Raw genomic sequence first — 16,784 nt, forward strand, 5'->3', positions numbered from 1 at the left:
CCAATGCTCAGTCAAAGAGGAAGAAACCTCTTTATGAGATGGAGTCTCTCTCTCTTGCCCAAGCTGGAGTGCAGTGGTGCGATCTGTGCTCACTGCAGCCTCTGCCTCCCGGGTTCAAGTAACTCTCCTGCCTCAGCCTAAGTAGCTGGGATTATAGGTGTGCACTACTGCTTCTGGCTAATTTTTGTATTTTTATTAGAGGCGGGGTTTCACCATGTTGGTCAGGCTGGTCACGAACTCCCGACCTCAAGTGATCCGCCCACCTTTACCTCCCAAAATGTTGGGATTACAGGCCTAAGAAACTTTCTAAATGCTTTTCCTGCCATGACTCCCAGCACTACACGTCCTACTCTGCCCTCGTACTGTGCTGGAAGGAGAGACCCCTGATGTCCTTTTTCTGTTTCAGGATTCTAATTGCATTTAGTTATTTCTCTTTATTCTCTTATGGTTTGTAACTATTCCTGTGACTTTCCTTATCTTTTGTGACTTTGACACTTTCGAAGATTGCTGATCCATTGTTTATAGGGTGTCCCTCATTTTGGATTTGATGTTTTCTCATGAATGGGGCGAGGTTATGCATTCCTTCTCATTGCCCCATATCAGGAGATTCATGATGTCAGTATGATGATGATTACCTTGACTACTTGGTTAAGTTGGCATCTTGCTGGTCTTTCTATTGTGGAGTTCTTCTCTTTCCTTTTGTAGTTGATAAGTATCTTCTGGGAGATATTTGATGAGTTTGCAAACAGTGTTAGAATCTTCTCAAACTTTGGTTCTCAATTTTAGCAACTGATGGAGCTTGTCTGCAACATTTATTGCTTTTGTGGTTGCCCAATTGTGACTTTCTATTTCACTCTTTCCTTCTACATTTATTGATTGTAATTCTATGAGGAAAAGCTTTCTTTCCTCCATTTGTTTATTATTCATATCACTATGGACTCATGGGTATATATTTTATTTTATGGGTTAAAATCCAGTAACTATCATTGTTTGTTTTCTTACTCAGATTGTTCTAGCTTTGGCCATCAGGAATTCCTTCAGGTTGATTTCTGTGTTCTTTCAAGAAGCCATCATCTTTTTTTTTTTTTTTGAGATGGAGTTTCGCTCTTGCTGCCCAAGCTGGAGTGCAATAGCACAATTTCGGCTCACTGCAACCTCTGCCTCCCAGGTTCAAGCGATTAGCTTGAACACAGCCTCCTGAGTAGCTGGGATTACAGGCACCTGCCATCATGCCTGGCTAACTTTTTGTATTTTTGTATAGATGGGGTTTCACCATGTTGCCCAGGCTGGTCTTGAACTCCTGACCTCAGGTGATCCACCCGCTTGGCCTCCCAAAGTGCTGGGATTACAGGTGTGAGCCACTGCACCTGGCAGCTGGATAATTTTTCAGTTTTTTGTAGAGATGGTCTTACTATGTTGCCCAGGCTGGTCTCAAACTCCCAACCTCAGTTGATCTTCCAGCCTTGGCCTCCCAGAGTGCTAGGATTACAGGCATGAGCCACCATACCTGGCTCACTGCAGCCTCCACCTCATGGGTTCAAACAATTCTGCCTTAGCCTCCCAAGCAGTTGGGATTACAGGCGTGCGCCACCACGCTTGGCTAATTTTTTTTGTATTTTTAGTAGAGACGAGGTTTCGCCATGTTGGCCAGTCTTGTCTCGAACTCCTGACCTCAGGTGATCAGCCTGCCTTGGCCTCCCAAAGTGCTGGGATTACAGGCGTGAGCCACCGCGCCAGCCTTTTTGTTTCTTTTTTTTTTTTTAAACCCTTGCTCTGTCACCCAGGCTGAAGTGAAGTTTGATCATAGCTCACTGCAATCTCAAACTCCTGGACTCAAGGGATCCTCCCATTTTAGCCTCCTAAGTAGCTGGGACTACAGGCACACAACACTGTGCGCAGCTAATTTTTAAAATTTTTGGAGAGATAGGGATAGGGGTCTCACTTTGTTGTCCAGTCTGATCCCAAACTCCTGGGCTTAAGCAATCCTCCTGCCTCGGCCTCCCAAAGTGTTGGGATTATAGGCCTGAGCCACTGCACCCAGCCCTTGTTTTTTTATTTTTAAGCTTTGCCAACATCTGAGTTCCCCGACAATCGTGTTCTTAATTCTTGTTAATATGTTATTAGAGTTAGAAAGGATTCCTTCATATATTGCAAATAAAAGAAGGAAATGTGTAGAAGGTTTTTTTTCTTTTTTTTTTTGCCCTTTTTTTTGTGCCTCAAATTTGAAGGCCTTTTATGTATAGATTGTACTAGGACCTGCAGATCCAGTGTCTTTACTCATCATAGGTAACAATTTGATTTAGTGAGAAGATATAGGTATTTCTGTTTTTGAGTTTCGTTAACAGCAAATTGTTTAGATGGGATTAAAGGCCCAAAATGTACTCTAGTTATCTTTGTGGAACCCATGGATGAACACCTATAGAGAGAGAGAGAGAGTGTGTGTGTGTGTATGTATATGTATGTACGTGTGTATACTCACACCGTTGGACTCAAACTCAGGTAATTCTACTGCCTCAGCTTCTTGAGTGGGGGGGATTACAAGTGTGTGCCACTGTGCCTAGTTTATGTTGTGTTTTAGTGGTGTTAAATCTTGTGTACCAGGTCAGAATAATTGTTTTAGTTGGAGGAGCTAAGTTGAAATAAGTATTTGGTTATCATAAGTTACAGTTCATAAGCACTTTAAAAATAACCCCTTTTCTTCAATTAACTATATATTGGCTTGGTGTGTTGGCTCACGCCTGTAATTCTAACACTTTGGGAGGCCAAGGTGGGTGGATTGCTTGAGCTCAGGAGTTTGAAACCCCCCTGGGCAACATGGCAAAACCTCGTCTCTACCAAAAATACAAAAATTACCTGGGCATGGTGGTATGTGCCTCTGGTCCCAGCCACTCTGGAGGCTGAGGTGGGTGGATTGCTTTGAGTCCATGAGGTGGAGGCTGCAGTGAGTGGAGATCGCACCACTCCACTCCAGCCTTCCAGCCTGGGTGACAGAGTGAGATCTTGCCTCAAAAAAAAAAAAAAAAAAAAAAAGCTATGTATTTGTTAAATAGAGAGTTTAGGCACAGAAAGGAAGTCTTCTCATGCTTTCAGTGCTTTCAGTGACATTGAAGTCTTTGGTCAGTTCATAAGGGCACCAGTGTGAAATTAGTTCATGATAAGGACAATTGTGAGAAACCTCCAGTTGGTCAAATAGCCTTCAGAAACTTACTGCTCATTATTCTTTCTGATTTTTCTTGGAATATCTTGAGAGAAAAGTCATTATTCCCTTGTATTTCAGAATCATGTTAATGAGGTAGCTTAACTGCTATTCAGCTGCAGGCTCAACTGAGTGAAAAAGGACAACTAGTAATGGTAAACTGAAGGAAAGACTAGTGGAATCTCGAGAAAGAATAAGAGAAAAAAGAGAAATGTTATTGTTTTGATATTACAGATTAAGCTAACCACAGTACCTGATTCTTAGCAGGTGCACAATAATTATTTAGTCAATAATTAATGGAGCAAATATTTATTAAGTAACATTGTACGTCTGTGCTGTCTATTGAAGAATATACAAAAGAAACCTGAGGCTGGGTGTGGTGGCTCACACCTGTAATCCCAGCACTTTGGGAGGCTAGACAGAAGGAGCAGTTGAGCCTAGGAGTAGGAAGACCAACCTGGGCAACATAGGGAAACCCTGTCTCTACCAAAAAAAAAATTAGCCAGGTGTAGTGGTGAGTCCCAGCTGTGTGGGAAGGGCTAAAGCAGGAGGGTCACTAGCCCAGGAGGTTGAAGCTGCAGTGAGTCGTGATCATACCACTGCACTCCAGCCTGGGTAAGAAAGAGAGCAAGATCTTCTCTTAAAAAAACAAACAAACAAAAAAAAAACCACAGGAAAAAAACAGTACTCTCAAATGGAGGTACGAGATCAGAACCTTGAAAGTCAGTGAGGACTAGGGGAATAGGAAGTAGTATTTGGGCTGACTTGAAGTTGAGGGGAAGGACATCTACAGTTGAGGGAAATGGTATGGGCAGAGTCGTGGTCAGTGGTTAGGAAATGGTGTATGGTGTATATGGGGTAGTCCGAAGATCCACTGGGATAAAATAGAAAGCAGCAAATGTGCATCTGACAATTTTGGAGAACCTTTGGATATCTAACTGTATAATTTATTATTCATTTATTATTATTTTTTGAGATAGGGTCTTGCTTTGTTGCCTAGGCTGGAGTGCAGTGGTACGATCATGGCTCACTGCAGCCTCGACCTCCCAGGCTCACGCAATACTTCTGCCTCAACCTCCCAAGCAGTAGGGACCACAGTGGTCCCAGGTTGATATTTTGTAGAGACGAGGTTTCACTATGTTGCCTAGCCTGGTCTTGAACTCCTGGGCTCAAGCGATCCTCTGGCTCCAGCCTCCCAAAGTGCTGGGATTAACAGATGAGAGCCACTGTGCCCAGCCTAATTTTTCCAAGGTTTTCCAAGGTTTTGCTGAGGTACATCCTGTCTAGGGGGAAATGAAAAGGAAAGGGTGATCATATCATGAAAGCTATCATAAAGGAAGAAAAACAGGGATTTGACTATCTTTGATTTCTGAAAGAAGAGTTAAAGTTGACTCCAGGGTTTTGAGACTAGAAAATGATGCTGTCATTGATAGAGTAAGAAAGATTTAGGATTTAATTTTATACGTTGTTTTGAGATAGTGGACCGATAAATTCAGTTTAGGACATGTTGGATTTGAAATGAATGAAATATCCACCTCATTTTACAAACAAATGGAGATAACTGAAGATGTTTGGAAATAGGGAGATGGAAGTCAGATGAGCAGAAATGGTTGGAGAAACAAATCTATGATAATATAAGCATAATGGAGAGAGGGAAGAGAAAACCAAAGATTATTAGTAGTCTATGCAGTGTCTGGTTACTTGAGGAAGATGGGGAAGCTTACAGAAAAGAGAAAGAAGCTGCTGAGAGGAAAGAGGATGATCAACGCAGCACAACCTTTAAACTATCCAGAATAGATTCCCACTGAGTTTTGTTTATGTAATTGGAGGAAGTGACATTTAATCCTTGACAGCTAGTTTTTGATTGAAAACTCTAGAGTTTTTTTTTTTTTTTTTTTTTTTTTTTTTTGAGACAGAGTTTCGCTCTTGTTGCCCAGGCTGGAGTGCAATGGCACCATCTCAGCTCACTGCAGCCTCTGCCCTCAGGGTTCAAGCGATTCTCCCATCTCAGCGTCCCGAGTAGCTGGGACTACAGGCATGTGCCACCACGCCCAGCTAATTTTTGTATTTTTAGTAGAGACGGGGTTTCACCATGTTGGCCAGGCTAGTCTTGAACTCCTGACCTCAAGTGATCCTCCTGCCTCAGCGTCTCAAAGTGCTGGGATTACAGGCCTGAGCCACTGCACCCGGCTTTTTGTGTGTTTCTTTACAAGTCTAAAATTAGTTCTTAAAGGGCTTTGGTTTGGAGAATTACATTTAAGTTTATACTTTTGCTTATTTTCTATAATCATATATTTTAGAAATAAAAAAACTTCTCAAAATATTTATTTATTTTTTAGATGGAGTTTCACTCTTTCACCCAGGGTGGAGTGCAGTGGCGCTGTCATAGCTCACTGCAAACTCCCAACTCCTGGGCTCAAGCTATTCTCCTGCATTAGCCTCCCAAGTGGCTGAGATTAGAGGTGTGAGGCACCGCACCTGACTAAAACTTCAAAAATATGTAAATCACTTGCTGTCTCCGTAATAGGCTGCTGTTGGGGTTCTGGGCAGTAGTTATTGTGAAATCATTAATTTGAACCTGGAGTTTTCAATAAAAGATTTTAATATGCTAATCAGGAATTGAACGGAGCATGATAAACTCCATTACTATCCTTAGTTGATAAATTTTAAGCAGAAGAACAGGAACTGTTTCAGTTAGCTTGTCTTTGCCTCATTATTGTGGATTGATGTATAATTTCTTTCTTTCTTTCTTTTTTTTTTTTTTTTTTTTTGAGACAGAGTCTCACACTGTCTCCCAGGCTGGAGTGCAGTGGCACGATCTCGGCTCACTGCAACCTCCGCCTGCTGGGTTCAAGCGATTCTCCTGCCTCAGCCTCCCAAGTAGCTGGGATTACAGGCACCTGCCACCATGCCTAGGTAAGTTTTGTATTTTTAGTGGAGATGGGGTTTCTCTATGTTGGCCAGGCTGGTCTCGAACTCCTGACCTCAAGTAATCCACCCGCCTCAGCATCCCAAAGTTCTGGGATTACAGGTGTGAGCCACTGTGCCCCGCTGGCCTATATATTTAAAAAATATATTTCTGGTTTCAGTTTCAGCCTTTGTTTATGGTTAGTCACAGGTTTGTAGTAGATAGTTTATAAGTGAGTAAAATTGAGGCATATTGTTTCAATACTCAAATAATGAGACAATAGTGAAAATACCTGCTCATCAAAATGTAGGACATCTTTTATCATACTGCTAAAGAGATATATAGATGGAGAGATACATAGATGCATAGATACATAGCATATATCTGCATCTCCTTATTAGTAGTTCAGCTAGAATTTGAAATATTAGGTTAAATTGGCTGCCTTTGAATGAAAAAGGAACTTCTATTTGTGTTCAGGGTATAATGCTCAGATGAACCATTGGATATGCAACCAGAAAGCCGTTAGGAAGTGTTTTTCAGTTTAGTCTTTCACTGGAAACCAAAACTTTGAAAAATATATTTGGAGCGGAGGCTACTTACGACAGAAGGATTCTTAAAGTTCAACTACTTTTGACTCAGAAGGAAAACTAAGTTGAAAATACTCAAAACCAGAACAATAGATAATTTCGTTGAATGTTGCAGGTTGTTTTGCCTTTCTGGCTCTCACAAAAATGGTTAGTGATTGATACTGTATCTGCATATTTTTTATTCCTTTCTCTGCACTTTAGTTAATAGCATTTTGTGATTAAAAAAATACGCTCTTGACTTACTTTTTTTGTTGTTATTGAAAGCAGTTTTTCTTGTGTCTGAGCATGTATAACATTAGTGATCTATATAGAGAGTTTGTTTATTGCAACCAGAGGCACATTCCTAGGCAAGAATGGTTTTTGAATGTTCCGTTATCTTATTTCCAGTAGGACATCTTTAGAAATGAGCAAATTCCATTAAACTAATAACCCTGATTTTGGTGGATAAGCACTTATACTAATTCTGCTTTGAGAAAAGAGATTGTTCACTCTGCTTTAGGAGCTGCTGGCTAAGCCTGGTGCTTCTTAACCTTTAACTAAGAAAAATGAGGCTTGCTGACAATAGGTAGTTTTTACCGGCCTGTGAAACCCAACAGCATGTTCAGCAATGTAAACCACAGCAGCTATCTTTTGCTGGCTTCACTGTTGTTTAAAGTATAATGAAATGCTTCTTGGCCGGTCTCGGTGGCTCACGCCTATAATCCCAGCACTTTGGGAGGCCAACGAGGGAGGATCACCTGAAGTCAGGAGTTCGAGACCAGCCTGGCCAACATGGTGAAATCCAGTCTCTACTAAAAATAGAAAAATTAGTCGGGTGTGGTGGCACATACCTATAATCCCAGCTACTCAGGAGGCTGTGGCAGGAGAATCACTTGAACCTGGGAGGTGGAGGTTCCCCTGAGCCAAAATTGTGCAATTCATTGCACTGCAGCCTGGGCTACAAGAGCGAGACTTCGTCTCAAACAAACAAACAAACAAACAAACAAACAAAAAAAAGCTGCATCTCACAAATTGCTGTACCTGCTGACTCATCTTCAAGCCCCTAAACAACCATAGTATCCAGCATTATTGAATGCTGGGACTTGAGAATAAAGAGAACCAGAATCTTAGAATGTGAGGGTTAGAATGGATTATGGAAATCTTTTAACTCACCTCCTTCTCAAATGGCCTCAGCTATTAAAAATAAATGTTACTGTGGTAGCTGTCATAGTAGATAGTTAAAAGAATGATAGTGCTATTCAGAATGCCATTAGAATCTTCTAGATGAGTGAAGACTTTTATCTGTCTAAGAGTCTTTGAGATGTAGTCTTTGAGATGTAGTACTTTTTAGCTTCCCTTCAAAAATAACACATCCTGAAAGTGGCCGAAAGCTACTAGGGGCAGCACACATCAGTGTCTGCTGTACACTTCAGGAGAACTGTGGGAAGAAGTAAAAATGAAGAGTGGCCATTGTCCCTGAAAATTTCTTAATCTAATTAGAAAATAGATTTGAGAAAGGAGGGAACTTTGGAGCATTTAGGAATCATTTTGTGATTATTTAAAAATTATTTTGGAAACAGCATATTCCTTTGTTTCCCAGGCTGGAGTGCAGTGGCTATTCACAGGTACAGTCACAGCTCACTGTAGCCTCGAACTCCTGGCCTCAAGCCATCCTCCTGCCTCAGCATCTTGAGTTGCTAGGATGACAGAGTGTGTACATCGTGCTTGGCTTGAATGGATCTTTTACCTGTGTATGATTTTGTAACATCATGCATTGGTTATTTGGAAGATTATACCATTATGCATCAGTTATTTGAAGATAATTGTTCATTAAGTTATGTAAATTTTCCAAATGTTGATATATTTTATTATATGGCATAAAATAATGTTATTAATAGCTAATACCACAATAACCTCATAGGGAAAGTATTTTGGGAAGCTCTCTGGGTCATGGTAGTAGATACCAGCTCACTGTGACTTGTAATGACTGGAAAGGTAATTGAAGTTGCATTAGGAAACAGTCTGGGAGTTGAAGGGAAATGGATTTTACTTTTATAAAGAAGCTTCATGTTGAAGGCCCTGTAAGGGGGTGTTTTATTTTTCTGGTTGCTTTTTTTTAGTGTTAGCAAGTTTGATTCCATCTAAGGAGTACGTAACAAAAAGTAGTTGGCCTTTTCAAATTTGTGAACCCAAAGATTTTTTAAAAAATTTTATTTGCTTTTTTTTTTTTTTTTTTTTGTAGAGACAGGGTCTCGCTCTGTTGCCCAGGCCGGAGTACAGTGGCATCATCTTGGCTCACTGCAGCACTGACCTTCCAGGCTCAAGCAATCCACCTGCCTTTGCCTCCCAAAGTCTTGGGATTATAGGCGTGAGCCACCGTGCCTGGCCCAAAGGAATTTCTGTGATGGAATGTATAGTGTACTTCTGAGCTTGCCTGCTTTTTCTAGGTGCTTGGTTCCCTGTCAGTTATAGATCTGGGAGTATTTAGAACTTCTTCTGAGCCTTTTAATCCCTCCATTCTCCAGTCTGAAGCTAGACCTCAGAATTGTCTGATTAGAGTCCTGGATCAGTCTTACCTCATGGAATTGGTTTCAGTTTTTCCCTAGGCTTAGTTACTGTCTTCTTTTGTTTGAACTTGTCTTTTATACTAAACTAGTATCTAGAGTGAGACAGGGACTAGGATGAATCTCTTTTTCCAAGTGGAGTGGGTGAGACAGTTTGACCTAGGAGTTTGTTTCTTGTGGCCCTAGGTAATGTAACAGAAACTGGACTGTTGTTGTATTAAATTTTGTTAGTATTCTAAGAGATTTTTTTAACATATATTCAAGGAATACCTTGAAATTAGCCCTTTTTTTATTTAATACAATTTGCTTTTATAGAATTATACTTTGAAAGTTGGTATTCAAGTAAGATTCTGATTGTTCTCATGTCATCTTTCATGACATGAGTAAACCTTTTGAAACATGCTAAAGGCCTAGTGATAGGACATTGGGCAAATTACAGACTATATAGGTATTGAAATACTATATAACCATTAAAGCCGGGCATGGTGGCTCACGCCTGTAATCCCAGCACTTTGTGAGGCCGAGGCGGGCGGATCACGAGGTCAGGAGATCAAGACCATCCTGGCTAACACGGTGAAACCCTATCTGTACTAAAAATACAAAAAATTAGCCAGGCGTGGTGGCGGGCGCCTGTAGCCCCAGCTACTTGGGAGGCTGAAGCAGGAGAATGGCGTGAACCCGGGAGGCAGAGCTTGCAGTGAGCTGAGATCGTGCCACTGCACTCCAGCCTGGGTGACAAAGCGAGACTCTATCTCAAAAAAAAAAAAAAAAAAAGAAAGAAATACTATATAACCATTAAAAATGTTGCGGAAACATTTACTGATATAAAAAAGTGCACATTTTCTCCGTGGAAGTCAGTTAAAAGTAGCATGTATATTCAAATTTTATTTAAAAAGTACATTAGGAAAAAGTGCTTGGTGCTTGGTTATGCAACAGTGTTCATGTGGTTACTGGTTGCTGGTGAGATTAGGTCATTTGATTTTTTTTCTGTAGTAAGTGATATTTTGTTTAATCACTTTATTTATTTATTTATTTATTTATTTAGAGACGGAGTCTCACTCTGTTGCCCAGCCTGGAGTGCAGTGGTATGATTCTGACTCACTGCAACCTCCGCCTCCTGAGTTCAAGCAATTCTTCTGCCTCAGCCTCCCGAGTAGCTGGGATTACAGGCACGTGCCACCACGCCCAGCTAATTTTGTATTTTTAGTAGAAACGGGGTTTCACCATGTTAGCCAGGCTGATCTCGAACTCCCGACCTCAGGTTGTCCACCCGCCTCTGCCTCCCAGAGTGCTGGGATTACAGGCCTGAGCCACCGCACCCGGCCAGTTATTTTTATAATTAGCAAAGTAAAGCTACTTCTATTTTGGAAAGTGAAATCAAGTTAAAATTTGATTCTCTGTGAGCTCTTCATTCAGCAAAGATTAAATTACATTATTTTAAGAGAGTGAAGAGGAATTTGAAATGCATTTAGATTTTCCACAGGAATCAAGGGAGTTGTTGTTAACTGTTAGTTGAGTAGAAAACTAAACTCATTAAGCATTGTTTTCCCCATAGTGTCAGTATAGTGCTGATCTCACATTGTGATGAATTAGGTTTCCTCAAATTTTTCATGACGCCATGAAAAATGGTTTAAAGTACTTGAATATAGGCATCTTTTTTTAAAGCCTTATTTTAAATGACATGGCATATTATTGCAACATTTTTTATGATGCTTGCTTCATTGTTATTTTTGTTAAGAGTTTCCATTTTAAAAGTCCTTTGCCATCTTGTCCTTGCCGTCCTGGCTTTCATCTGGGACTGCAGCAGGGCTGAGCCAAAAATGGCTGCTGCTGCAGCAGGGGCGGGCATAGTATAGGACTTGGCTGCTGTGGTTCCTGTGAAGAAGCAGGAGGGGAAGCTTGGGGAGAATGTCCTGGCTCAGGATTCTCTTAATGGTTGTGGCCACAAGAATTGGGCTTTTCTTGTGGAAGAATTTCCATACTATAGATTCTGCTGTTTGGAGGGAATGACACTGAGTATTGGAATTTACAGCATTAGTGGGGGGACCCACCCATTCTCTGCAGTAGATGAAATCTTAGCTGATGCTGTCATTCACTGAGCAGGATTGGCTATTTTCAGAAAGCAGCAAGGCTTACCTGTCTGTGTCAGTTGATGACAGATACATGTCCAGAATGATGGTGATTTCTAGCTTGGTGGGTGAACATACTTGAATGCGAATTATCTCTCAGAGATGGAGTGGGTGGCATATAGTAGAGGATTAAAAAGGTCTTCCCTTTCGTGCAGCTCGTGTGAGGAATACTGTTCCATATAAAAAATCTGCTTGGTATGTTAAGGTGAGAGATGGGGAGTGGTTTGAGTAGAGAATTAAAGTTGCTGTGTGTGCTCTTTGGACCACTCCCAAGAGGAAATACACTGTCATTTGGATGGGGTGAGTTTGTGCCTGAGTTCCTGTCCTTTCTGCCTGTGACTAGAGATAGGCATGATGTAAAAACACCAGGATCTGCTGCTTAGCAACCAGTAAAATACCGTATATCTGGATAGGCAGTAACACAGTACTTCATTCATTTCTCTTTCAGTGTGATGAAGAGAAAAGGCTTTTTTGCTTGAGAAACAGAAAAGCCCCCCTTCTCTAGAAAAGCCATATGTAATCATTATGGAAAATACAGGGAAAAAAAAGAATAACAGTTTACCCATAACTCTAACTCATTGATGTATTTCGATAAATTTCCTTGAAGGAATTTTTTGTTTATATATGTATACATATTTTTGTACATATTTATGTACACATAGGTTGGCATATATGTGTTTATATATATACACACACATTTGCATAGCTGCAAATCATACTGTAAATGTAACTTTGTATTATTTTTCCTATTTTAACATTGATATATTAACATTTCTTTCTTTTTTTTTTTTTAGAGATAGAGTCTCTGTTGCTCAGGCTGGAGTACAATGGCATGATCATAGCTCACTGTAACCTCCAACTCCTGGGCTCAAGCTATCCTCCTGCCTCAGCTTACCCAGTCGCTGGGATTACAGGCATGAGCCACCCTACCTGGCCAGTATAGTCACATTTCAAAAAACATTCTGAAGGCATCTTTAATGGCTTTATAGTATTAGATATATGACTGTGCCACAATTTACTGAAAACACATTCCTTATTGTTGGATTTTTTTTTTCTTTTTTTGACATGAGGATCTTGCTGTGTTTCCTAGGCTGGCTTTGAACTCCTGGCTATCCTCCCACCTCAGCCTCTTGAGTTGCAGGGATTACAGACATGCACTTTTTTTTTTTTTAAATGAGACAGAGTCTCACTCTGTCGCCCAGGCTGGAGTGCAGTGGCGCGATCTCGGCTCACTGCAAGCTCCGCCTCCTGGGTTCACACCATTCTCCTGCCTCAGCCTCTCGAGTAGCTGGGACTACAGGCACCTGCCACCACAGCCAGCTGATTTTTTGCATTTTTAGTAGAGATGGGGTCTCACCGTGTTAGTCAGGATGGTCTCGATCTCCTGACCTTGTGATCCGCCTACCTTGGCCTCCCAAAGTGCTGGGATGACAGGTGTGAGCCACCACGCCCGGCTGTTTACTCGATTTTTAAGTTAACAGTTTTGCTATTGAAAGGAATGCTGAGACCAGATAGGGTGGCTCATGCGTGTAATAACCAGCACTTTGGGAGGCCAAGGTAGGCAGATTGTTTAGACCCGGGAGTTCAAGACCAACCTGGGCAACATAGCAAGACCTTGTCTCTGTGAAATTAGAAAAAAAATTGGTGAGGCATAATGGAGTGTGCCTGTAGCCCTAGCTACTTGGGATATTGAGATGGGAGGATTGCTTGAGCTCAGGAGTTTGAGGCTGCAGTGAATTATGATTGTGCTATTGCACATTCCAGCTTGGGTGACAGAGCGAGACTCTTCTCTTGAAAAGAAAAAAAGCCATGCTGGAAACCATCTTTATGCATAATGCTTTTCAATATTTCAGATATTTCCTTAATAAAAGTAAAAATTACTGAGTCAACAGGTGTGAACACTAGGAAAATTGATGTATATTACCAGATATGAATTTTCACTTTACCTGCAGTGTACCCTAGTGCCTGCTACATTTTTAAATTGTTTTTATTGATATATAATACATGTACATATTTTCAGGGTCTACTCTACTTTTATCAGCATTAAATATTGCAGTCTTTCAATTTTTGTTGATTTGATAGGTGAAAATGATAGACGATTTTAGTTTGTATTTCTTTTATTACTTGTAAGGTTTATTTTTTTCTCCCTTGTTTACTAGGTTTATTTCCTGTTTTGAAAATTATTTGTTCATGTCCTAGGCTCATGTATTTTTTGAGATTTTGGTTTAGGTTCAAAACTTAGCAAAGCTTGGGTGCGGTGGCTCACACCTGTAATCCCAGCACTTTGGGAGGCTGAGGTGGGCAGATCACGAGGTCAGGAGTTCGAGACCAGCCTGGCCAACATAGGGAGACCCTGTCTCTACTAAAAATTAGCCAGGCGTGGTGGCAGGAACCTGTAATCCCAGCTACTTAGGAGGCTGAGGCAGGAGAATCGCTTGAACCTGGGAGGTGGAGGTTGCGGTGAGCTGAGATCACGCGATTGCACTCCAGCCCAGGCGACAGTGTGAGACTCTGTCTCAGAAAAAACAAAAACAAAAACAAAAAACAAACAAAAAAACTTAGCAAAACAATGCATGTGTTTTATAAATAATACAAATTATATAGATTTATTTATTTATTTATTGAGATGGAGTCTTGCTCTGTCTCCAGGCTGGAGTGCAGTGGCACGATCTTGGCTCACTGCAACCTCCGCCTCCCGGGTTCAAGAGATTCTCCTGCCTCAGCCTCCTGAGTAGCTGGGATTACAGGTGCCTGCCACCGTGCCTGGCTAGTTTTTTGTATTTTTAGTAGAGATGGGGTTTCAGTATGTTGGCCAGGCTGGTCTTGAACTCCTGATCTCGTGATCTGCCCGCCTCGGCCTCCCAAAGTGCTGGGATTACAGGTGTGAGCCACCACACCTGGCCAATTATATAGATTTATACCTTCATATGATGTATTTTAAAATGGGAAAAACTCTTTTCACTTATACTTTCACGATTAAAGGTTATCACAGTTGACAGTTTGGTGTGTCTCTTCTTACCTTTTTGTATGCATTTACAAATAAGGAGAAGAGGAGGGAGAGAGAGAAAAGCAGAGGTTTTAGAGGATGGACTCGAGCTGGACTCTGGTTTGTATCCTGACTGCTGGAAATGTGAAGTATCAGCTTGGTGAACTTGGAGTCCCAGCTCTCTTGATTTAGTGCTGTATGTCTTGGGAAAGCGATTTTAACTTGTTTGTGCCCCAGTATCCTCATGTTTACAGAGAGTGGTAGTTATAGACTCTGGTGTCTTGAGTTCTGAGGATTAAATGAGTTAATACATTTAAAATGCCTAAAATAGTACCTGACAACCAGTGTTATATAGTAAAATAGGTATAGTCGTTGCTGTTACAATTATTGTATTATATTACTGTGTAAAAAGAATATAAGTAGGATTACACTGCCCATGCTTAGTGACTATTTATGTATCATATAAATCATTGCCATGTCAATACATACAGACCGTTGTGTAGTCTAGTTGTACTATTATTTACTTCTATTTTTATTTTTGAGGTGGAGTCTTGCTTTGTCACCCAGGCTGGAGTGCATTGGCATGATCTCAGCTCACTGCAAGCTCCACCTCCTGGGTTCACACCATTCTCCTGCCTCAGCCTCCCAAGTAGCTGGGACTGCAGGTGCCTGCCACCATACCCGGCTAATTTTTTGTATTTTTAGTACAGACAGGGTTTCACTGTGTTAGCCAGGATGGTCTTGATCACCTGACCTCGTAATCCGCCCACCTTGGCCTCCCAAAGGGCTGGGATTACAGGCGTGAGCCACTGCGCCCAGCCTATTTTTTTTTACTATTTGTGGATATTAATGTAGTTTTTAAGGGATATTTTGGTATTAAAGTTGTAGTGCATATCCTTGTACATATGTATCTTTGTGTATATGTATTCTAGTAGAATGGAGTACTGTAAATAGAATTGCTGAATTGAAAAGTATGTAAATAAAAGAGCAACAACTTGACAGTTATTTTTTCAATACTAAGAACTTTTCTTTCTGCTGTTTTTTGGGGGGTAGCAGTTGTACCTTATTTTATGACTTTAGACATTTTATTTGAGATAGAGTCTTGCTCTGTTGCCCAGGCTGGAGTGCAGTGGCATGATCATGGCTCACTGCTGCCTTGACTTTCCCAGCCAAAGTGATCCTCCCACCTCTGTCCTCCAGGTAATTAGGACCATAGATGTGCGCTGCCATGCCCAGCTAATTTTGTTTATCTTTTGTAGAAATGAGGTCTCACAATGTTGACCAGGCTGGTCTTGAACTCCTGGGTTCAAGCAGTCTTCCCGCGTCGGCCTCCTATGTTTTATGACTATTAATCATGAATCTTTTCAAAGATACTAATTTGAACTTTAAAAAACCTTTTCCTATTCCGTGTACCATCTCTCTCCTCTGGGAGATCTCCTCTTTGTTCTTTACTTTCTTAATGTCTGGTGATTAGTAGTTTCTATTCATAGTTATGAATGAAGGATGAGGTCTTCTAATAATTTTTTTTTGGTTGTCTGTAGGGAATTCAAATAATTTTTTAAATGAAAATATTGTTTAAAAAAGTGGAAATACCTATGTTAATTCATGTTAAGCTTGCATTATGGTCAGTTTTTTATGTCTGCATACTATTTATGTTTTGTGGAGTGGAGTTTCTTATACAGAATATTTTCCAAATATATTTTAGTTGTGATTTTGGACCTATATCATTTCCTCAAAAAAACAGATACTGTGAAGTGGAAATCCTGAAATTTCTTTCTTTCTTTTCTTTTTTTTTGAGATGCATTCTTGCTCTTGCCCAGGCTGGAGTGCAGTGGCATGATCTCTGCTCACTGCAACCTCTGCCTCCTGGGCTCAAGCGATTCTCCTGCTCCAGCCTCCCGAGTAGCTGGATTACAGGAACCCGCCACCATGCCTGGCTAATTTTTGTATTTTTAATAGAAATGGGTTTTTGCCATGCTGGCCAGGCTGGTCTTGAACTCCCGACCTCAGGTGATCTGCCTGAGGCTGATCTGCCTCAGCCTCCCAAAGTGCTGGGGTTATAAGCGGGAGCCACTGACCCGCCCAAATCCTGAAATTTCTGAAACAACTATATCTTTAGGTAACTTACTAGCTTTTGAAGAGTTCAGGTTTGCCTTTTATTACAATTATTGCATTGATACTAGTAGTATTTTATAGACTTTCTTGTGTGAAATGAAAAGCTCCTTGTGACTATTAATTTTTCTTATTCCAGTTATTGAATTGCTATTGTCACCATATAATATGTAATTTTATTTATTTATTTATTTTTGAGATGGAGTTTTGCTCGTTGTCCAGGCGGGAGTGCAATGGCATGATCTTGGCTCACTGCAACCTCCACCTCCTGGGTTCAAGTGGTTCTCCTTCCTCAGCTTCCCTAGTAGCTGGGATTACAGGTG

General features: G+C 40.9%; 1 protein-coding gene across 32 annotated transcripts in view; it reads left to right on the forward strand.

The window, feature by feature from the left end:
- EIF4G3 (eukaryotic translation initiation factor 4 gamma 3) overlaps positions 1-16,784 on the forward strand; it is a 365,343-nt gene that overhangs the window by 15,639 nt on the left and 332,920 nt on the right. Inside the window, exon 1 of one of the 32 annotated variants that reach the window (XM_063702093.1) lies at positions 5,980-6,112. The exons of the other annotated variants lie outside the window; for them this stretch is intronic. Coding sequence (XP_063558163.1) covers positions 6,105-6,112 — 8 coding nt within the window. The 5' untranslated portion in view covers positions 5,980-6,104. Of the gene's footprint in view, positions 1-5,979; positions 6,113-16,784 lie in introns of those variants that run through there. 32 annotated transcript variants of the gene reach the window in all.

Source organism: Gorilla gorilla, chromosome 1 (genome assembly GCF_029281585.2).
Source record: "Gorilla gorilla gorilla isolate KB3781 chromosome 1, NHGRI_mGorGor1-v2.1_pri, whole genome shotgun sequence".
In the NCBI taxonomy this organism is placed as follows: domain Eukaryota; kingdom Metazoa; phylum Chordata; class Mammalia; order Primates; family Hominidae; genus Gorilla; species Gorilla gorilla.